The sequence below is a fragment of the Lutjanus erythropterus genome, chromosome 17 (genome assembly GCF_056507025.1).
Source record: "Lutjanus erythropterus isolate fLutEry1 chromosome 17, fLutEry1.hap2, whole genome shotgun sequence".
NCBI lineage: Eukaryota > Metazoa > Chordata > Actinopteri > Lutjaniformes > Lutjanidae > Lutjanus > Lutjanus erythropterus.
In genome coordinates this window covers 2,682,789-2,706,697 of record NC_139333.1, presented here as the reverse complement: position 1 = coordinate 2,706,697, position 23,909 = coordinate 2,682,789, and the positions used below count along the sequence as shown (strand labels likewise).

The 23,909-nt window shown below is 40.8% G+C and overlaps 1 protein-coding gene across 4 annotated transcripts in view; it reads right to left on the bottom strand.

Annotated features, from left to right (window-relative positions):
* Positions 1-210: 210 nt before the first annotated feature.
* The window catches only part of baiap2b (BAR/IMD domain containing adaptor protein 2b), an 82,564-nt gene continuing 58,865 nt past the window's right edge, over positions 211-23,909 (bottom strand). For 2 of the 4 annotated variants that reach the window (XM_084741200.1, XM_084741202.1), the window contains 8 exons: positions 18,486-18,638; positions 14,177-14,413; positions 12,387-12,591; positions 11,405-11,606; positions 11,127-11,207; positions 10,408-10,573; positions 8,607-8,644; positions 211-1,188 (listed from right to left, as the gene is read on the bottom strand). In XM_084741200.1, coding sequence (XP_084597326.1) covers positions 1,038-1,188; positions 8,607-8,644; positions 10,408-10,573; positions 11,127-11,207; positions 11,405-11,606; positions 12,387-12,591; positions 14,177-14,413; positions 18,486-18,638 — 1,233 coding nt within the window. In that variant the 3' untranslated portion in view covers positions 211-1,037. Of the gene's footprint in view, positions 1,189-4,015; positions 4,339-6,852; positions 7,739-8,606; positions 8,645-10,407; positions 10,574-11,126; positions 11,208-11,404; positions 11,607-12,386; positions 12,592-14,176; positions 14,414-18,485; positions 18,639-23,909 lie in introns of those variants that run through there. The other 2 variants (XM_084741203.1, XM_084741204.1) reach the window with 2 other exon arrangements.

The following is a 23,909-nucleotide window of genomic DNA, read 5'->3' as shown; positions in this document are numbered from 1 at the left end:
TTAATACTGGATCGCATTTTAAAGTTTGGTGCACAAGTGAATTTAAACCACAGGTAGGTTTAGTTTAAAAACTAAACTGATGTAAGAGAAGTTTGAATTCAATCTTTCTTAGTTTTAAGACAGTTTAAAAAAATGGTGCAACATAATTTAAAGTTAAACCGTGGTTTAACCAAGTTTAAAGATTAGGCTTGTTTTTGTTTGGTGTGACACAGCCTTAGAAAGATGACCCTGGCAAAACATTTTTTTGCCTCTTTTTAAGTCATAAACACATGAGAGAAAACCTTTTAGATCAGACTTAGATTTTTTTCTCACTCGCCTCTCAGGGCTTCTGTCGTGTTCAACGCAGCAAGTTGGTTGCTCGCCCTGTGAGAAGGCAGTATTAACAAGTGAGGCTAAAAGGTGAAACACCTGACAGGATGTATAGCTTACCAACATTAAAGCCCTTTTGTTGACAAGGCAGGGGGAGGAAGCTGTGTTTTATAAGCACAGAGACGTCATCAGGTGACCTCTCAGACCGCCTACAGACCCTGTGAGTCTACATGAGGAGCCAGTCAGTCTTTGGGTAGTGATTCGATGTAAGAGGCTATAATTCAGGCTTTGAAAATGAACCAAGAAAATCTATTCTTATTTAACACCACATGCTCCTCGTTTACTCTGACAGAGAAAAGGGTGAGACACCTTCACTTCTGTCCATCAATATTACCCAAAATGTGAGCACATGCCTTTACAGAAAAACAACTCAACAAGTGGAAAACAATCAAGAGCAAAGCCTGACTTTTAAATCCTGACTTAAAATGTGCTTTGCGTGCTAGAAGATCGAATATAAATCAATTCTAGCTCTTATTTACATTAAATTATCTCTCATCTAATACAGAGATTACTGTAAATGTGAATTGTGGATGTGCAGTTCATTTGCTGGTCGTATTTAATTCTCATTATTATCGCAGCACTACTGTAATACTGTGGTTGAATCGGAGCGTTTACAGCTGAAGGTGCACCAGTGATCCACCTGCAGCTGCTTCGAACTGAGGGAGAGCTCAGTCGTCACCCGGAGGAGTCGAGGCCTTCTCCACGGAGTCATAGTGAGCTTCGTCAAGCTGGTCAATCTCCAGTTCTATCTCCTCGTCATCATCAGAAAGGGGCGGATTGGTTGGGGCCTCCACGGCCGGCTCGTCGGGTGGATCAAAGCTGGGAGGACGGAGAGGAAAGAAATTACAGTCAAAAAAAAAATTGTTTCTCTCTTTATTTGATAAAATGTAACGCAAACCATGCATAAACTTAAGACAAAAAGGATGAAATATTTATTTTTCAGCAACAGTGCAGCTGAAAAAACAGAGAGATAAATAAAAGTCTGATGAGTCATGCAAAATGAAAGACAGAAAGTTGAGCATGATCCTGAAACATGCAACACATTTCCTGAAATGTTAAAGTATCACCCTGCAGTCAAATTATGAGAAACACAAGACAAATAAAACAAACAGTGATGGAAGTAACCACGACACCCAAAACTGACGTGACAATGAAGCCGTTTTTAGTGATAATGAGAATGAAAAGAGGAAGCGGTTGAATGAAAACCCCGAAGACCCGAGGTCAGTCACTTACGAGGAGTTTTGGTCACTCAAAAGCGGGCGTAATCAGGCCCTGTACTGAAAGAGTAAAACAGTCCTTCTCAAATACACAGTGACATATTATGTTCCAATGTGACACAGGGAAAAGTATAATTACTATATACAGTGTGTTCTTACATGGCTTTACAGTATGCAAACTTAATTACAATTACAATAAGCTGTCATCAATTTTAAAGGAACATTTAAGACGAGACCAAGACTGAGACGACTGGGAGCCTCTGTAGGACACTGTCAGATTGTCACCTCTGTCTTCGCTGTAAAATCAAACTTTGTGGCCAGAGGTGGGAAATTAATTTGTACATTTATGTAACAGCACCGTTTTTTAGGTCCTAGGGCAAGAATTTTAATTATATTTTTTTTGCCAGAGGGAAAAACTAGGCTTTTTACTTCACTGCATTTATCTGATGTTGGAGTTACAGGTTGCTTTAAATATTCAGGTTCTAGAGATAAACTTTAAGTGTCTGCATAACTGTTGTATAGTCAGTGGTGGACGAAGTAGTGATATCACAACATAAAAATACTCTGTTATGTAAAATAAAAACTGGTATAAAATTTTGGTGGACTGTGCACAAAAGCAGTAGTGTTTCCATCCCCATAAGCATCAAATATAAACTCAAAAATTAAATTATCTAAATTTAAATCTCCTGCCTCGTGCTACTCACTTAAACATTAACACTTAAAAACTCCTTGCTGTAGCTTGAAGTAAAAGTAAAAAAGTATTAGCATTAAAAATACTTTAAGTACCAAAAGTAAAAGTGCAGAATGGTCCATTTCAGAATCATATATACTATATAATCACTGATGCATAAACATGTTCCTCCCTCTGATGTTGCAGCTGGAAAACGTCATGCTCATTTTAATAATGTTATACATTTAATCTACAATAATACATAACTTATTACTGTTGTTTTAATCTGAATCTGCAAACTAAATATAACAAATAAATACAGTGGAGTAAAAAGTACAATATTTCTCTCTGAGATGTCGTGGTGTAGAAGTATGAAATAGCAGAAAATGGAAATACTGAGTAAATGTACTTAGTTACATTTTACCACTGCTTGCAGCAATATGTCAGTTTCTAAGGAACTATTTTCAGGCCTGGACATCAACGTGAAAGGCTTTAAAATAAACCTTGTTTTAGCTTGATGATGCAACGTCTTTTCCCTAAAACCAGAGATAGAAAGTTTTTCATTTGACAATAACATAAACAGGTACCCTGCAGGTTTGACATATTTTAGTTCACAGGTGATGCTGAGGACGACGATTCTATACAGCAAAGACTTTTACTTTTGATACTTGACTACAGTTTACTCTTTATACTTTTCCACTTTTTAGTTTAAAATGGAAGATTTTTTTCTCCATTGTGGTCTACTTTTACTCGAGTGAAGGATGAGAATGCTTCCTCCAACAAACCCTGTGACTCATCAGGTACAAAATGCAGCGTTGAGGCCTGAAGCTGCCGGTCAGACTCAGTGATGGTCTCACTTATCCGTGGTAAAACTACAAGACGTGTCTAAAATTACTGTGCTGTTTATTTACTTATGTTAAAGTGCAACATTCATAAAATCCTAAACATGTCACGACTCTACAAACAGTCACTGTGTTAACATGTAAATTACGACAAAAATACAACAGGCAGGCACACAGACAGGCAAATAAACAACAAGACAGTGAGGCAGAACAGAAAGACAGTGGCTCTATAAAATGAATGTGTTGTGATTAGGACACACACAGACAAACACAAACACACACACACACACACACACACACACACAGTTGAGTTAAAAAAGGTACCTTTGCTAGCAGCAGGAGGAGGAGCAGGCCAGTGGGTGTATGGCAGTGGCAGGTCAGGGCGGGTAGGATGCAGTGAAACTACTACTGTGCACTGAACACACACACACACACACGCTTTACATGCAACAAGGCCGGTGGAGGTTATGATGGGAACGGAGTCGGTTCCAGAAATGTCGACATGAGAAGTGGCACCAAATGTTGCAAGAAGAGCCGCTAGTTAATGTGTTCAAGCAAGAGGATGATCAGAAACTTGTTAACTACGAGAAGGAAACTGAGCTACTTCTCCTGAAGATGAAGTTAATAAGCAAATAAAACCTTTTCAGAGACGTCTAGAGCTACGCTGTGAGGAAACTAAGCTCAGAATTAAGAGCTTAATTAACTGCCTTCTCTAAAATATAGATATTAGTTCTGCAAAGCTAAAAAAAAAAAACTGAAGAAAAACACACTGGCCTTCAAAAACTAATTTAGAGACGAATGAAAAGCTTTTTTAACAAAAAAGAAAGAAAAATTCAAAGGCTAAATTCTTCCTACTTGTCTGTTGGAATGTAAAAGCCTTCTGGATAAAAATAAATGAACAGAAACAGCCAAAAAGGTCCAGCTGAATAAATTTATTTCACACTTTTTAAGAGTAGAAATTCACCATACATTTGAGGTCATCAATGTTATACATTGTGGTGCCCCCAAAGCATGCATGTCCATAAATTCTCTGTACAATGTTTAGGTGTTTTTTTCTTTGTTCTTTTACAATAAAACCCCTTAAAATAAAAGCACATCAGTCGATGTATAGTAGGAGTTATTCGGCCACAGGTGGTTGGTGTGCTATCTCTGCAGCAATGGCAGTCATACCTTGGGCTTATTTTAGTGGAGAAAGAAGAAACACTGGCAGCTTCCAGTCGTTTGCACTCGACTTTTGTCTCTAAATTCATCAAAACAGAGATGGAAAAGAAAAGGGGGGTTGGCAAAGCTGAGGGGGAAGACGAGTGTTAGGTAACAGACAAACAGAGAGGAGAGGAGCAGAGAGCAGAGAGACAGCAGACATACGCAGCAAGGGAAACATTTCTACAATGCAAAAAAAAAAAAAAAAAAAGAGTCCATCTTGACTCAAGTGTCCAATCAAGTCTTGAAATATTTTTCTTAAATAAGTGGAAACGCTGATCAGGAAAGTGACACAAGCTTAATAACTGTTTGAAACAACTGACAGTATCTGCCTCAATTTTTCACTAAATTTAAGAAATAAATATTTTAAGTCTCTTTAAACACTTGACCACATTAAAGGGTAATTCTGGTCTTTTTTAAAAAAACTGGGCTCGACTTTTACAAAAGTTTTGGATTTGGTCCTGTAGGAAGGAGTCTGTACCGGATCATTTTTACCTTGCAAAACGGGGGAGTCACAGGTCTACTGCTGCCTTGATTAGTTAATTTATTTGTCTTATTGTGTGACTTTGGTGATTTAAAAGGTTAGTTAGGATCCAGAGTAACATTTTAATATATTCTGAGCCTGTCAGAGGCAAAAACAAGCACTCTCAGTGGTTTTTGTTTGACAGGCACATTTGCCTCCTAGGATTATGTTGCATCCTTTGCAGATGCCGTCTGAGGCGAACTATTGGACCAATTCCAAAACTTTATGTATCCAAAAATGGGTGAAAATGGTGCCCAGGTTTAAATATACCAGAATTACCCTTTAAGTGTTTGGTAAAGACAGACATTTTGCAGAGTAGGAGACATGGGAGAGGTGCAGTTTATATTTTCACCTCCTCTCTTTGGTAAAGACAGTACTTGGTTGGTTTTGTAAAAACCTCTTGAGATTTAGAAGTCAACCAATTCTCAGTGGGCAAGTTAGTGGACATTAGATGTCGACAGACGGACGGACAGTGGTTAGTAAAGACAGGCACTAACTGGACTGACATACAGACAAGCAGACCAGCATCTTTATTTAGCACAGAGAGAATCAGACAAACAGTTCTTTTATATCTTCAAAACATGATGGTTATTTTTTTTACTCACTGAGGTTTTAAAAATCAAGCCTTTTAATTGCAAAGACAACAGTACAAGAAGGCTGAATGAGGTTTCAACTTCAAATGAACTCCTCTCCCCTTCGAGGCTACAGAGAGGCTGTGCCGTAAATCTGTACCCTGGATAAACGTGGCACAGTGTAAACACCACTTTGAAGCCGGTGACCCTGTTTCACTATCGCAATGCTGCCGATGCCTCACTCAAATCTCTGGACCCAGAAGTTCATCGGCATATCCGTTATTGACAATAAGTTTAAAGCCATAAAAACTATTGTTTACGTTAGTCACAGTAAGAGGCACTATAATATGTCCGAACGTAGAAAAAGATTTGAAATGGTTTCAAATGAAAAGCAGTGTTTCGAGAAGATGTGCACCGAGCCAAACAGCAGCAGTACCAGTTGTCTTTTCTTTCATGCATGAACGATGGTTAAGCCATCTAGGACTGCAACATCATTAGCAATTAATCAGCTGATTTTTTTTTTAATTAGTTATTTAGTCTGTAAAATATTAAAAGAAAAAGTCAAAATGCCAGAGTGATTGATCCATTTGTTGGGCAGTAATGCGTTACAGTAACATTATAACTCTCCACAGTAACGAGTCGTGTAAAGGCCTGTATATACTGTATGACTGCATACGTATTTACTAAATGAACGCGTACATGGGCAGCTACAGATGCCACGGACGCGTACCAGTGCAGATGGTGTTCTGTAGCTTGTTGCAGCGTGATGGTCTTACTGACAAGTCTGCACAGCACTACGTACACGCACCCCGACGGTGGAATTTACGTTAAGCGGACCCTAGAAGATGCATACTCACAGATGCATAAAAGTATAATTTCAGTTTCACGAAATACTAATAAAACTCCAGTAATAATATTATCATTTTTGTAATCGTCACGTGTGCGTTTCCGTCTTCGAAGCTAGCTCACTTTCAGCGAGTGGAAAAATTCCCATTTGAGGACAGCGTTGTAAAATTCCTTCAGCTACACTTACCGGTGATTACCCCGCAGGACAGCAGGGTCCCGTTTAGAGAAAATAATAAATGATCAAACAATCAGATCGGTGCATAAACTCGCCAGTACCTTATCCAGCATTTTCAATACGTCGTCTATATCAGAACAATTTGAACAAGTATTAATATTACTTTTGAAAACAGTAATGAGTAATAAATTACAGTCCAACACTGCTAAACAACTAATATTTTCAGCACTAAACCCAACTCAGAGCCTTGCATGTCATTCAGGGACGAGGGATAGTTGACCCCATTCAGCCTTGGCATGATATTCACACACCACAACAGATCAGAGGAGCCCGAGCACCTGGGTTTGTGTGTCTGAGCACAGTGTCCCTCCACAAAGATGTTGGAGAACAAGTTCAAAGGCTGATACTGAAAACGTTACAGTAAGTTTGTTTACAGAGAGTCAGAAATATAGACTATTACTTTCATAAGGTGCGTTTTTTTTTTTTTTTGTTTTTTTTTTGTTACTGATACTGTATGACAAGCACTTCTGTATGGCACATTTATGTACAGTAAACATTCCTGTCACATCGTCTCCGTTCCATAAGTTAAAACATTTACATTAGCTGTTCACTACTCGTGATACATGGCCTCTCATCTCAGAGGAATACAAAACCTCACAGCATGAAAAGGTAAAATTACTGTTAAATACTGAAAGACCCAGTAAAAGTATTGATTGTAATGTCATTTTTTTTTACATTATGAAAATCCTCTTTGGGATCAACATCATTTCTTTCACACCCTGATTTACATATCCTTTACATCGTCATTGTGATGGAGAGCACTGACATTTGTGAAAATCTGCTTCCTTTGGTGGGGAGATATAATCCCCAGCGATATATAAAAGAAATGTACATGCATGAAAGACAAGCAAAAGATACATTTTCCTCAGAGAAAATGTCCATCACATTGATTTTGATTATTCGGATGGCACAAGAGTCCGTTTTGTTCTGGTTTGGCTTTGGCGTGGCTCTGCGCCAAGGCTTCACCAGTGGCCCGGTGTGGCGACCGGCCAGTTAGACAGCACAGGGGAGGATTAAAGAGAGGAAGGAGGGAGATCAGAGAGGGTGGAGGGGGATACAGACCCAAGCCTCTTCCTTTCATTGATTGGCTCGGGGAGAGTTTATTGCCGTAAGCAAGGAAGAAGGGAGGCGGGGAAGAAGGGTGAGGGAAGGGGTTTGTCGAGGGGGGCAGCGAGGTGCCTGTCCTATCGCATCGTCTGGCTGAGTCTGTGCCTGTTTGTCTGTCTGTCCTCACACTGTCGAAATCAATTTGCCCTCTGTGGAACTGTGGACAAAGAGAGGGAGAGGCTTCCAGGTGGGCTGGCTCAGGAGAAACAGCAGCAAACACAACCAGGACACATGGAAACCAACAGCCTAACAGCTCGACTCCATCTGAACCTCAACTTCCTACGACATGACGGTCGCTTTAATCAAATTAACCGTGAATGAGAGGCTTTGAAGCGGGGTGAGTTGATCAGGGATTGGGTGGGTGAGTGGGTGCAGTTAGCAGGTGGAAGCGCTACTGGGGCTGCATGGTGCATGGGGGGCATGAGGAGGAGCTGGGAGGTCAAAGCATGAGTGTTTTCATATTAAAGAACAAAAAGAAACTTAAGCTTAACACAGAAACCAAATTAACCAACAGCATGCCTTAAAATATGATCTATTTTTGTTGTTTTTTTTAAATAAAAGAAACTATTATTTCTACAGTCCCTCTTAAAATTCAGAGTCAAATACAAAACCAGTCTTCTACCAATATGCACTATAAATATTTTATTATACTATCACTTATATTATCCTATCAAACGAGTGAAAACAGAACAGGATGCAAACATAAAAGAGCACAAAGAAAACAACACAAAACAAAAAGTGGCGGTGTGTCCTGCTGGTTGTGTGTTTGCGGGTCTGGACTTCAGGCTGTGCGCCACAACATTTCCCAATCCCTCAACTCTCCGTCTTCAGCGTCCAGCAAAAAGGACACAATCCCTCACTGGCTTCCCACCCACAAAAACAACTCCCAATTGAATTCAACCAAATCCAACCATTTTTTAAAATACATATTTGCTATGTTTTACTTAAACTGACTGAACTGAATTTAATCAGATTTTTGTTCCATATAAAATAAAAAAGATTAACAGCAAACAAGTGGTTCTTACCTTGTGGGGAAGCGGGGCTCATATTCTTCAACTCCTTGCTGTAAAGACAAAAAAAGAGACAGATAAAGCTTTATATAATCAATGCTTTTGTAACTATAATGATCACAGCAGCCAGCAGGTGGCAGCAAAGAGCCTGAATAAAAAAGAAACTGCAGCAAGAACCAAACAAGGTTCTTCCTCCAGCAGCCTGAGCCCAATATCAAAACTGTGTAACTACAAACATACAAGCAAACAAAGAGCTTATAAAGTTCATATGATTTCTCTGACTCAAGTGATTCTTCTCAATATTCACTCCAGATTCACACATTATTACTCTTTTTGATTGTCTGATCTGCCCAGTAAACATTAAAGGGAAAGTTACGATATTTTGAAGTGGGTTGTATAAGGCACTTATCTAGTCAGTGTTATTCATAGTCAAAGTGTTCACTATCTTTAGAGTATTGGCGCCACTTTACCTCGATGTCAGACAGTCTTTTCCGATGGGAAACCACAGTTACATAAGCCAGATATCACTCTGTCCAAAACCACCAGACTCCAGTGATTTTACCTCACAGAGCGCAGGAGTTTGTTTGTGTTAATGTGTGTTTTAAAGGGTTAGTGTGGATTCATCGAAGTCACACAATGACACAAACAAACTAACCCATCGAGGCAGCGGTAGACCAACAGCTTCTGTGTTCTGTGAGGTAAAATTGCTGTTTTTCTCAAATGGAGTCTGGTGTCTTTGAGGAGTGATATTTGCCTTATGGAACAGCAGAAAAAGCTGTCTGACAGCAAGGTAAAACTGAAGATATTCTATTGTGCACAAAAAACTGATGATTTACAAGTGGATTAGTCAAAGGCGTTTAAATGTCTGTGAAAGCAGCATTTAAACTTTTTTTTTTTTTTTTAAGTCCTAAGACTTTAACACTTTTGAATCCTCAGTTGTGTGTCACCGTCTACAAAAACTCACTTTCAAACCAAATGCAGCTCTTTGAAATGCTTCGGTCACCCAGTAAGCACTGATTTGATGATTTGCAGGTCAGAAAACATCTAGACGTTTGATTAACAGACACTTTAAAGTGCAAATAAGTCCGATGACAAAACCCAGTCCCCCTTAAATGTCAGCCAGCAGAGATGTTTTCATCCATAAATGCGGTGAGGCGGAAAGAACAGTTTAAGTTGTTACATGACTGCTGAGCAATTAAGCATCGCCCACATGTAATGTTCCAGGTGAGACGTAGGAGGGAAGCTGATAGAGAAGGGTTCAGCGTTGCATAAGTCTACTTCTGACTTTGTCTTTTGAAAAATTAACCCCCCCACCCCTCCCTCATCGCCACTACTGCCTCCTCTTTCTCTCCGTTAGCCGGGCAAACGCTCGCTGTTATCAACCGACGCCTGTCAGAGGAGCTTCCCTCAGAGGCAGCCAGGCGCAGAGGGAGACTTCTCCAATCTGAGCTGTGCCGCATCTCACACTCGACCTTCCATAAACAGGATCGTGTGAAGCGAAGGAGAACTGATTTCTGCTTTTATATAAACTAATGTAGCAGAGCGTTCTCTGCAAGCTTTTGGCACAAGAGAGCTGTGAGTGCTGGTAAAGGAAGAGACAGCCTGTCAAAGCAAAGCTATTCCTGCGCTGCATCTCAGGTCAGCAGCACGCAGAGAAAAGCTTCCGCCAAACTTTCTGAGACAGACAAGCGCAGATCCCTGCCAGGTTTTGGGTGACGGCTCAGCTCGTGTGTCACGTGTGAACTCATGTGTGGGTAGATGCCAGTGTGTGTGTCTGTGTGTGTGTGTGTGTGTGTTTGTTTTGCAGGCCCCCCACCTGTGAGAACCCTGGCACAGCCACGCTGTAGGGACGTTGTTGTCTGCTATGCAGTGCAGCGGCACTCTGTGCCGCCATACGGGAGTGGACGCTGTAATCAGGGACGGAGAGAGCCATGTCTTCTCTCTCGAGAAGGTTGCCTGTGCTGCTGCTCTTCCCATGGAGGCTGCAAACACACAGGTGTGAAGAAAATGAGGAAACTTGTAAACATGTCGACAATTCCTTCAGGGCCAATCAGGGAACAAATATGTTCGCTTGTGGGTGTTTATGGGGAAGATCTGCAGGGGAGCCACCAGTGGGTTGTTGCTATTTGAAAGTGCTTTCATGATGGCTCATTTAAAGTTTCCCTCGACTCAAAAACTTTCTCTTCTTGTTCCTACAGTTGAATGTTTGAACTTCACTATGTGCTCATTAAAAAGCACATTTTCAGGTATCAGCCTCCAGGCATGATTTGTGAAATAAACAGCTTGAAAACCAAACCTGGTTCAATGTTCAGCTATAAATGAGATGCTGAAACTTGAAGATTATTGTTAATTAATGGTATAATCAATATAAATTAAAAAGTGACATGTAAACAATAAAGTTTCATCAAATCAGAAGTAATATTTAACCTAAATAAAACAAAAAATGACAACAACTTTCATTTGGTTTATGTTTTCTGAAGTGATGACTTGTAGTTCTGGACAAAAGCAGAATCTCCAAAACACCTAAAAACATACTTGTGTACTCGAAGTTGCCTCATGGAGTTGCCATCGCCGTCAGAGATCACCCGGGTGTAGGAGAAGGGGAACCAGCCTCGCCTGAAAGAGATGAGGGGGTAACATTAATTAGCATCACAAAAAAATAAGAAACTGAATGTTCGGTTTAGGCAGTACGTACATAAACAGTGACGGCACGTGCACCAAAGATTAATTACTGGTTTCTCTGAAAATGGCCTTACTTTCCACCAAACATAACTGGAATACAAACTTTCTTCAGTTACAAAAGTTTCACTCACATCCTCGTCTTCTCGTTCTCTCCGTAGTGCCACCCATCACGGGCCTCGGGGACCAGCAGGGTTATCACGTCGTTCTCAGAGAAGCTGAGCAGGGTGCTGTTGTCGCCGGCTGCGTGAGAAAAGATGGCCTGGACCCGAGTTCTCCCGTTCCTCTCCAGCCCTGCAGCCATGGAGCTGGACCGGGGCAGCGTACGGGTCTCCGCTGGGAGAGATGATGAGAAGATGGACAGCTTTAAGTCTCTCTAACAAACACTGTTGATCGGTGAAAAACATGGTGTGTAGCTACTGTACATCCATTGATGTATATCTCCAGTCTTCAGTGATTTAGTAGTTGCACAATAGCTAACTTTTAAAATTTGAAATAACTCAGTTTTTAGAGAAACCTGTCCCTGTCCTACATCTATTTTTACTGAAAACCTCTTTCTCATTTTTAATATCACATCCTTCTATTCCCACTTGCTTTGGCCTGTTTCTTATTAAAACCTCACAGGTTGTGTGCGACATCCAGGCAGCAGCTCTTCTGGTGGGTTTTATCTTCAAGATGCAATAATACTTTTCAAGAAATACGCGACCTCCATAAGAAACTGACAATTGGCTCGTAAAGTTATTAAAGCTGGCCAATGATTGTCTTCACATCCAGCAGACAGAGAACATGAGCATTTACCACATGAGGCTCGCTGGAAGATTTGTAGAGCCCAATTATGGAATCTGTTACTTGATATGGAAGAAAATAGGCTGACAAGAAAGATATTTATTCGGGTTAAATAAATGATTAGCTCTCGGTCATGAGACGTGTGCACATCGTTCTATAATTATGAGTTTGGTGAGATATTTCTCAATAATGAAAACCTCAACATTTGTATGTTCAGAGAATCTGTGCGTACTAAAGAGCAATGTGCTGATGATAAATGGACTAAAACAAAACTGTGTACTTTTGGGGTGATAAAACATGAATACATTAGCGCAGAGTAAGTGTTCTTACTCAGTGTGGTCTTGCTCTTGGCCGGGGCGACTTTGCGCACAGGCAGGGTGTTGGAGTAGACCTCCCCTCCGTGCCGCTGGGTCTGCGGTGAGACCTTGCCCTGGGCCACCTTGCCCTCCATCCACTGCTGGTAGTCCTCTCCTCCGTGAGCGCCGGCCGTGCCGTTCATGACCGGCATCCCTCCATCTACAGCTCCCATCAGCCTCTGCAAAGATGATGAAATTTGCATACAGGCATTTAAGACACTCTCTCTGTCTCTTTACATCACCCAGAGTTGTTATGTAACACTGCCACTGACTCATTAATAATGATGAACAAGGTGGAAAGTGGATCTGGGTCAGGAAATGCTGATTAATGAAAAGACTACATTTGTGTTGTTTTAAAGATAAACATATGGAATAACTACTGGGAGACTGCAAAGACTTTCAAAGTGTATTTCATCTGGGAACATAAAACGCCACTGAATGTGCACCAGCGTTTTTAATTAGGAGCTCGAGCAAAACTGAGGCGGTCTTTCATGTGAATCTTGAAGGTTTTTTTTTTTTTCCTTTCAGTAACCAGGCCTGCAGGAGGGGGAGGAGGGGGAAGGGTGTAAAAGAGCCCGGGGATGTGAGGAATTTTAGCCTCTTTCTGTGCAGAAAGCTAATTAGCATGGCTCGCTAACGAGTTTTCTGAGGGTGCGTTAAGGGCTCTCGTGATGCAGCAGCCACGTCCGGGGGCAACACCCCCTCGACACAATCCAGGTCCTTATTAAGGCTCTTATTAGGCAACACTTACCTGTGTTTGTGTGTGTTTGTACTTCTATCTTTGTGAGGACCAGCTTGAGTGAGAGTGGGGACAGTTTTGGAAAGTGGGAACATGTGCTAAAGGAGGACAGTTTGGCTTCAACTGGTCTCACTTTTTCAAGGACCGTTTGGTAATTAAGACTTAAGTTTAGGGTTTTAGCTACAGACTTTGGGATATTTTGGCTTCATATTTGTACAGCGGGAGGAAGTGGAGATGCATCGGCCATCTTTATACAGATGCGATAGCTACGACAGGATCCAGAGTCTGCACGGCAGTAATCGGGGTTGGAGACGCAGTACTGAGGTCCCTCGCAAGCAGAGCTCAGCTGTCAATCATGATGAGAAATCCACTTTTAATAGCATCAGATAACTGATTAAAACCAAACTTATCAGAAAAATGAACACTTTGGCCCGTGTCTGCTCTGCTAACATGGAGTGGGTGGAGTTTATGACCTATACTGCAGCCAGCCACCAGGGGGGATTGAGATGTTTTGGCTTCACTTTTGGGGAGCCAATACATCGTCTACCTTTATATACGTCTATGGTTTTATCTTAGAAGCAGGTTTAGGCCACATTCCGACAGAATTGGGCACGGCAGCCCCTGCACCCCCCCCATTACAGCCTAAACGCTCTAACCCCATTCATGATGAATGACAGGACTGGTGATTTTGCTGCAATGCCTCACTTTGTGTCTGAATGCAGCCTGAGGTTTAGGGCTTTTGCATAGAAGCAGGTTAAGGCTATGATTAGGAAATGCAAAATGTGAGCGAGGGTCCTCACAAGGATAGAAGTCCAAATGTGTGTGATTTACTGTGAGTGACATTTTACTGCAGTATAAAGATCCACCAACACAGTGACCACTTGCAGCAGCCCATGAATATGGCAATTCACTAAAATTGCTGTTTCTATAGAAACCTATTATTATATACAAAGGATATAAATATTGCAAAGTGCACAGGTCCAAGGTGGACTGAATGATGATTTAAAAGCAGAAGAAGAACAGACCTGCTGTCCCATACCCCCACTGGCCCTCATGGCTGCCAGCTCTGGAGGCACGGGCAGGGGTTTAGCACCAGGGATGGGCTCAGAGATGGGCATGCCTGGATGATGAGCACCAGGAGCCATGACGCCCGCCGCACCGCTCATCTGCTGGGCGAGGAACATGGCACGGTCTGGCAGTTTGTTGGGCTCGGCACACGCCTGCTGCCACACTGGGATCTTCTGGGCTAAAAGCTCTTTCCCCTGAAAGAAAGAAGGAAGGAAGGAGTTGAGACTTGTGTTGACAGAACAGTACTGTTCTATTTTATCACAGCTACATGAAACGTACAGTGAAATTATTTATCTGTGCACATTTTATTCATTCATTTGTCTAATTAAAAAGCAATCGAAGAGCAAAAATAATCTCTGCAGCAGTGGTTCTCAACGTTTTTGAGTCACAACCCTCTATAATAATCAGCCTGGTTTTTGCAACAACCCATTAAACGAGATGGCTGCTACATTTCTTGCTGTATTTTGCATATTTTTGAGCACTTGTCCTTTAAGCAGAATGTCTTTAAGGGGCTCATTTCACTGGGAGCTGCGTTCTGGTTCTCATTCCTTACTGCTTGCCACAATATGTTATTTCATTTTATTCTCCACGACCATCTGGTGACCCCCAGATTGAGAACCACTGCTCTACAACCACACAGTTTTCTGATATTTTTTACTTTTGACAAAGTCCAAATCACAGATGAAGCAGGATTTAGCACTGTAGTGCTGCAGAGATGGTCTGGATCACAAATCTTTTATCTCCAGATGTAAGAAAACACATTTGTTTGGCAAAAATGATAATTCCCAGTAATCATGAATCATATCACATGCGCAGTATCTGTCAAAATAATTGCAATATGACTATTTCCGACCATATCATGCATCCTTAATCTGCATCAAAATTCATTGATGATATACTGTAGCATGTGTAATTATTTCAATTTAAAGAAAGTATGTTGACAATTAATTATAAAGAGTTCCCCATGTTGCAATATTAATCTGGATCTGCACCAAATTAATCACTTGGCCCAAATTACATTAAAATTTGTTAACTAGTTTTTGAGATGTTCTGCCACGTAAGCAGTTGTCCCTGTGGACATCAACACAGCATCACATTATCCTCATGAGCAGAAGATTCAAGATGAAGAGGGAAAGGAAAGAGAAAAGGGGGGGCATACAGTTTCCCCGGTGTGGGATCAATAAAACTGATCTTATCTTCAATGCAGCCACAAGAGATGAGAAGAGGGATGAGAGGCAGGGGGATAAAGTGAGAGATATGAATCCTCTTTACGAATGCTCTCATTTGAGAAGCTCTCAGCTGGCGTAACATTTCCTCCATACATTATACAGTAGGGCAGTTACATAAAGACGCTCCTCATTTGCATTCATCGTCGGTGAATAAACGAGGGAGTCCTGAATTTATGAATACTGGACAGATACTGCTGCTCAAACAGTCCTAACTCCACCAGGATGGTGTGGAGGATAAACACAGTGTGTTTCCAAGGTTGTCTGTCCCTGCTGAGTGTGTGTGGGCGTCAGGGTGTGGGATGAATGATCAAATAAATTAACACATACACACATATAAAAATACAGCAAAAACAAATTCATACAGACAGGGTGAGCGTCGTGTTACTGGATTCATGCTCACTAAGTTAAAGCTAATGATTTGAAAGTCTTGCGTCTTGTGGCCATTAACTTTCACAAGAGACTGGAGAGATTAATGGAGTTGGGATGAATGAGATATCACCCTTGTGTTTCTATGAGTGTGCAGCAAAGTCTCTCTCAGTGTTTCTTGCCGCCGGTAGAAGTGATGAGTCACTCCGACCTCAGTTAGCCCTTTCAAATAGCTAAGGCAGAGCGTAGGTGGATCAGTGCCTTTACCGGTGAGTTGATAAAATCGACTGGCAGACGGTGGCTCTTTCTCCTTCATTCTTGCCTTCCCGCTCACCTACCGCAGCACAGAGAACCACTCGCTTACAGAAACTGAGTCTGCGGGAGATTTGCCAATTTATAAATGTACCGGGTAAGCAAAGAGAGCCCAGAGACCGAAATCATCAATGGTGTTCTTGCAGACCATTTTCTCCAGTCCTCTTTGCCATCATTACAGTGGCAATAGGCAGCCAGCATTATCCAGTACACTGTACTTTCTTGTGAGCTTATAGTCTGACTCACCGGATGTACACTGCTGGTACAAGTCCTGCTATTGGTCACTTGATTCAAGCGACATTGTAGCATCTGCAGCCTACATTTTCAAAGTCCCTGGAAAACAAGAATGACCTCCTAGTTGCGGCAAATTAAAATGGCAAATTATTGCCTGGGATGCTAATAGCATGTAACGATAACCAAGCTAACAGCTGCTACATTTTCTTTTGCAGTGATTTTCAGTCATTTTAATACAACGTGCAAATATTCTACCACAGACACCATCTTGCAGCAGCACCGTCGCTGCATCTTGGGTTTTTCCCCTATAGCAGAACATGTATGCATGGAGCCAGACCGTTAAGATACAAAATGCATGGTTTATAAATTTCTTTCTCAATTTCTTTTGTCAAGTTTAATTACTGCCATTTCTAGACTACTGATTAAATATCGATTAATACCTTTTTTTTAATCTATTATGATTTTAAAAGAAACTAAGAGGATAACAGTGTAATGCACAGTATGAGTACAAGTACAAACTTGAAAATCTACTCATGAAAGTACAAGTACCCACAACGACTTGATTACAGTAATTTCAGTATATTTAACTTCCTTTCACCCCTGCGTTACATTATGCTGAACACTAGTTAATGATATAATGTTAATAAAAATCATGCTACTCAAAATTTCAGTATATACCCAAAGCTACCGCTTAACCAACATCTAGTGATGCTCTGGCAACTAGGCATGGGAAATTAGATGAATATAACGGCCATCAGCGATTGTCTGAGTCCTTCGCCAGTTGTTCTTTTGGGGCGATTTTTGTCCTTTTATTTTGCCAATTTAATGGTCTGCAGAGGCTCATTCAGCAGAACAGTACATGCCCACTCAGTCGAACAACAAGAGCACCGAGCTGGAGGAGGAATGAGAGCAAAACAGCCTGTAAAGCCAGACTATTTTCAAATCTAACACGGCAAATTAAGGATTTATTTTGACCAAACCAGAGTTGGTGATTGTTGGAAGAGTGGAAAGATGAACAAAGGTGGTTTTGGTGAGTTTTACTTTTAAGTTTGAATGCAACCACTGCAGAAAATCCTACTAAAAATGTTTTTTCAGGAAGCAAGAACAGTTTATGGCTTGGTCTTGGTGCATCCAAACTTTTTTACTATAATTAATCTGCCATTAGTCTTCAGATAATTTTCTCTATTTCTGATTGATCGATTAGTCTATAAAATGCCAGGATTTGCCACAGCATACATCAAAGGTTGGGTATTCTAAGTGCTCGTTTTATTCACGAATCATGCAAACCCCAGGGACATTCAGCTAACTTGTCATATATGACAAAGAAAAGCATCAAATTTTCATGTTGAAGAAGCTGGAACAATAGAAAGTTTTGGCATTTTTGCTTGAGAGAAACTTTGTAACTGAGTTTAAGGCTAATGAAATCTTTTTCTGCCATTTCTGCATCATCACATCAGCGGTTTGTGTTCTGTGCTTCCTCCCTCTGTCTATCAATCACTCATTCAGACACTTTCACGCCCACACACAGTGAGTCTGAACCGAGTGTTCTTGCAGAAGTAGGTCATTCTCTCCCCCCACTTCAGCCTCCTGCTCACCCACTCACCCTCCACCTCTCCGTCTCTCTCACTTCACTTTAACACTTCACGTCCCCAGTGAAGGGACGAGAGGTGGGCGGGACACGCTCTCCTTATTATGTTCTTGGTTATTACAAAACCCCTGAGTGATCTCCTGGCTGCGCTGATGAATATGCGAAGCCGAGACACAAGAGCGGAAAACTTTTCTCCTGAATGAAACAGACGGATAAATGCAGAACGTAACAGAGACAGAAAGATGGGAACAAAACATGTAGTATATTTGAAAGTGTGTGATGCGTTTGACCTACATTTGTAAATTTTCAGATGTGATTGCTACAGTAATGTTTTGAATGTTTTTTTGAAACAATAGTTATATGAACCTTAAACATCTAAAAAACAACCAAATTAAACACAGCTATAACCTCAGAATTTAACCTGCAGATGGTCAAACGAGTGATTTCAGATCTGTCTGTAGGAGGTGAGCAGAGCTATCGATGCCATCTTGCCTCGGAAGTGAAAGAATGAGGCCGGCTGTGGCTGTGCCTTCTCACCTTGCCGTGGTAGGCACTGCTGTTCTTGGCCACGGCACACTGCCGGTCCACCAGGAAGCAGTACCTCCTCCTCTCCTCAGACAGAGCGTTCTTGTAGCCCTCTGCGATGTAGTTGTCCAGCTCGCCCTGCTTATTGCTGATGGCCTCCACGTACTGGGGAGAGGAAGGGAAAAGATGGCGTTAAAAAACATGGTGGCATGTTCTTTTTAGGACATTATCTCACTGAATACATTAATATGCACACTAATTTTCCTCTGAACATGCATGCACAAAAGAAAATCACGCATTTCTGCTCAGAAAGAGAAACACAGAAAACATGGCTACTTCTTAAATATTCTGAAAGACTTGGACATCAACAGGTTTGCAAGTATCGCAAAGTCAGAGAAGTGAAATGGCTCAAAAGGCTCCAGACGAGTCACTGTGCCACATCTGGAGTATGCACGACTGCACGTAAACGGGAATATTAGTGGAATATTATTCTTCATTATATAAATAGATTAGTAGCAATATTGGGTTACAGTTACCTGATCTGAGAGCAGGATGCCACAAACTGAAGTAACAAGACAACTTCTGCCCTGAGCATTAATGTGCCAAAACAACGCCAAAGGGATCAAATTTGAATTGAGGTGATTGTAATTTATTTGTGGCTCTCAAAACATTTAAGCAACAGAAATTTCATTTCCCAGGAACCTGTGATGACCACAGACAAAATTCTGGGTGAATCAACCCTTTAGCAACTGATGTTTTGACTGACTTTAGCAGATAATGGACTATGCCATACTAAACTAAATCATCATATTTCACAGTCATGACATATAAAAAGCAGACAAATGGTGCTTTCATTTGCCGCTTTGACATTTTCCAAATGCACAGCAATTTGATTTTCACAGCACATCAGGGCTGAAAACCATGAATTAGAACAAAAGAAATCAAGCTCCACAGACTGTCTAATCATACACGTCTCTGTTGTGTGATAATGGTGACCGGAGTTCTGTATTTCCTGCAGATTAGCTGAATGAGAGCCTTTCCAGCACAAACTCGCTCACCCTTTTGCTGTTTCTGGCTTTCACCTTCAACGACTCAGTTCACCGAGTCCTCTTAGTGCTTGTTTTGAGATACAGGACATCTCCTCTCCAGCAAACAAGTGGAACCACTCATCCACATCCAGCTTTACCTTGACACGCACAAAACGTTTTTCCTCAGGTAATTCTCATGTAACTGAAAGCATTTGAAGATTCCCACGGTTGTTGGATAATGTGAAACAGCATTCTCAAGGTGCCAGACAGCACTGAGCTGCAGTATGAGGTGTTAATGACCGCGGATGGCTTGTTTGTTGAGAAAGTCAGCAGCCTACGCGAAGGAACACTAATTCTGCTGAAACCTAAAGTCTAGATACAAAAATCAACCTGTTAGTGACAAGACATGAATTTAAATGAGGCATTTAAGTTACCTAATGCTGTGCTGTAATCACAAGCATCACCAGATGTCTAATTAGGTTACCAACTAAGCTAATTCATGAATTCATTTGCATGTCTTTCTGCCTCAATGACAGATTTATCTTAACAAAAAAAGAGGAATGAATTAAATGAGACAGTTGATTAGTTTGTGGACTACCTTTTTGAAGCCTCGAGTTTGGCATTATGGCTGTCGCCATATTTGCTGCCCTAATCGTTCAGCCCTAATCCTGATTGGATGACACGCTGTGGTAGACACTTGTCAATCACAAGGCAGCCTCACCCTAAACAATATGCTGCTTTCTCATCTATTTTACCAAAATGGGACCATAACTGACAAAATGAACATCATGGTGTCTTGAAGAAGACTTGATTGAGATCATAAACTTGTTAGGAAAATATTTACTGAGCTCATAAATCAAGTGAGAAATAGACTCATTTTCTCATAAGCTTACATACTATAAGACTTCTTTTTGCAACCAGTGATGTCGCCACCTGTCCACAGTCTGTGATTAAACCTTCATATTAAAACATGAAGTGAAAGCTCTTTACCATAAAGATTTTTGTCTTCATAAATGTGCTCATTTAAGGGAACAAAGTGCTCGAAAAATCTGAGCAGATATAGTACAAAGAGAACTTATAATACAAGTACACTCTGCACCAAGACTCATACGCCACGGTGGACGGACATAAAAAGCTTTCGGTGGAGGGACTTGGCTATTGGACATGGACATGAAGCATAAGCGAGTGTGTTAATTCAAATGTGAACACGGAGCTGCACAGACCGAGAGATCTAATTAAAAGATCATCCATGGATAATATAGATGTGGGGACACAAAAATATCACCATTTGAAAAGAGCGTATCATTTTGGTCTTATGTAATATAATGCACAGAGAATGGCATTAACACAACCAGGGTGAGACGTTCAGCTCTATGAAGTGGCCCTGATAATGATATTATTCACTCGGTAATAATCTTGCAGAGCCGGGTTCACCTCCTCTGAGCGCTTTAATAACAGACTATAATGATAGATTCTCAGTGCGTTTTTTTAAATCCAGATAAAGGTTGAGTTCATCCGGGGTTAACTGGTTAACCACACGACTCAAGATCTGATTTGATCTGTTTACATTTAATAAATCTGACACAAGACCATAAAGATGTAAATGCTTTTAAGCCAAAACTAAATTCAATTTCCTCACTTCAGTCTGACATTAATACCCCAGGGATATTCATGGTAAATAAGTGAGATAGTTGAGGGCTTTCTTTGCAAGTTTTCAGGTCAGGTCTGGCAAAAAAAAGGAGAAAAACAGTATCTTATACTAAAAAAATAATGCAGTGTTTATGAGGCTATGGTTTTGTGCAAAAGCAATTATCATCTTCCATTTCTCCTTGTGCTTGTTAGCTTTATGATTATCTTTCACTGTGGGTCATCGTACATTTAATCACCTTTATTTTCCTCTACTCATTACTGGGTTGCTCAGATGTTACGGTGCGAAGCTGGCACTACAGCCTTATTAACTACTGCTTTGTTTTTAACTAAATCGGCCTCTAAAAATTGGTTGTGCAATGATTACTCAGGACATAACCTCACTAGTTTGGCCACTTGCCTAAGTTATGACTTTACGTCCAATCAATAATCAAAGAGATCGAGTTCCATCATCATGGTTACCATCCAAATTAGCTTTCTGTCTGACATGAGCCACGTCACATCATAGCACATCACATCATAATAAGCTTGGATCAAAACTGAACATCAAAATAAATAAATAAATCAGCTCTCTACTGCATTACTCCACTGCTCACTGGCATGCAGTTAATGACCAAATGATTCTGTGTGGCGGAAAGAACTTCTGTTTTACCATCAGTGAGTATAATCCTGTGAAATTTCATGATTTAACACCTACTTTATTGGCATGTGTAACCATTTAGTTGTTACTTAGAATTTGGAACTTATTTTTGTGGTGCAACAGCTTTTATTTTAGTAATGCATAAACCAAAAGTTGGTAATAATCTGCATTAAAACTAGACTTTTGGTGCAACAGACTGCAGGTGCTTATAATAAGATGAAAAAAGGGTTCACTTTGGTATCAGGGAGCCAAAAGAACTTTTTCCTGGTTCTATATAAAACCTGTCGAAAGACTTCGCATAAACGTAACTTCCTCCTCGCCTACCTCTCCTCCACCCTCAGTCTATATTACACTCTCACTGTCCACAGCTTCTTAGACGGAGTGAGATGTTTAGTGGCTCTCAGACACGACACCCTCCTGCTGATTAACTGTTAGTTGTGTCTCTGTAATGACACTAATAGCCCAGGATCGACACGGGAGACGAGACAACAGCTGCAGACACCCTGCAATTAATCTCATCCTTTCCACCTTCTATGCAGGCCGTAAAAAATAAAAAGTGAGAAAAAGTGAAAGATATAGTCCCTCGTCAATATTAAAATACAAGGTGTAGCAGAGTCATGAAAAGTCCTGATTTCCAAGTAATGACTCCATTAATTTACTGTGACATGGTTTGACAGATCAATCAGGAAAATTAAAATAAGTGTCAGGATATTTAGACCATTTGAAAGTCAAAATTAGACATGAATCAGTGAATGACACCTAAATTATTTTATGTTATGACAAACCCTTCCATCTGATGCTTCAATTACTGAAAGCTGTGTTAATTCACACCTGTGGGGTAATAATGAGGAAAGGTAACCTTTCTTTTCTTTCACATTTTAGCTAAGTTCAATTATCTGGTTAATTATTTTTCTTTAAACAAGCCAGGTTATTTTTTACTGTTAATTTTATATTCACATTTTTAGTCTGAGCTAAGTTTTTAAACGGTAAAAATGGTTGAATATCTAAATTATAAAACAGTATTGTGCTTTAATATAATTTATAAATAAAATAATTTATAGCACTTTCCCCCCTCAGTTTATCAATCATTTAATGTATCACTGTAATTAATCAGCTGAGACATTTTTTTAACATGTTTATGGGAAGATGAGACTTTAAGATCAAGTGGTTAAGTTTTTGGCTCATGATTTGGGATATATTTATCTTTACTGCACAGTTTTACTGTGCTCTCTTCTCTAATGTATACTTTCTGTAACAACAAAGTATGTCTCACTGGCTGTTGATATACTAATGTGCCACATGGAGGAGCCACAGTGTCACCTCAAACCTTTAAAACCTGTCGTCTCTCATTCTCGAGCGTTTGACCCTGACATGTTTCAGGCAGGAGCATCAAATCAAAATGCAACCAGAAGCAACGTTAAAGTAAATCAGCTCCATGAATATGATCATTTAGAACAATTTCTGAGGACTGAACAAGGTCCTTCATGTGGGCGCACAATGGCTGAACATGCACCGATCACCCACAGCGAACATTAAATGGTGACAAGCCAACGTGGCAGCAGCAGAGGAAGGTGAAGGCCACCTATGAATCATGCAAACGGCGGAGGTGGAGAGGCTTTCAGGTAGCCTACAAAAAAAACACGCACAGCGAGCGAGCGACCATGCTGATCAGATTCAGACCCACATGCTGAGGTCAGGGCGACCGCGAGGGAGCCGTCAATCACCGGAGAGTTACTGCCAGGCTGAGAGATGGAGGCGGGAAACACTGCTAGAGGAGATTCAGACTGTGTGCAGTTATGAGCGCGTTTTACAGATACTCTGTGTAAATTACCCACAGAATCATAAAAGAGTCATCAGGTTGTTTTACCCTGGAGTTCATGTGTGTGTGTGTGTGTGTTTTGTTCACGCTGATAATATGACATTTCTGGAACACCCTGTGAGCTCTGACAAGGAAACAAAAACCATACAGGGACACAAACCAGAAAGCAGAAGCTGTGAAACCTGTCTCTTTTGCCCTGAGCATGAAGTTGTCCTCACCTAGAGTCAGGTAGATACAGTATCTGTTTACAGAGAGACTAAGGTAAAAAGGTAGAAGGTCACAACCTGGGACCAGATTTTTCT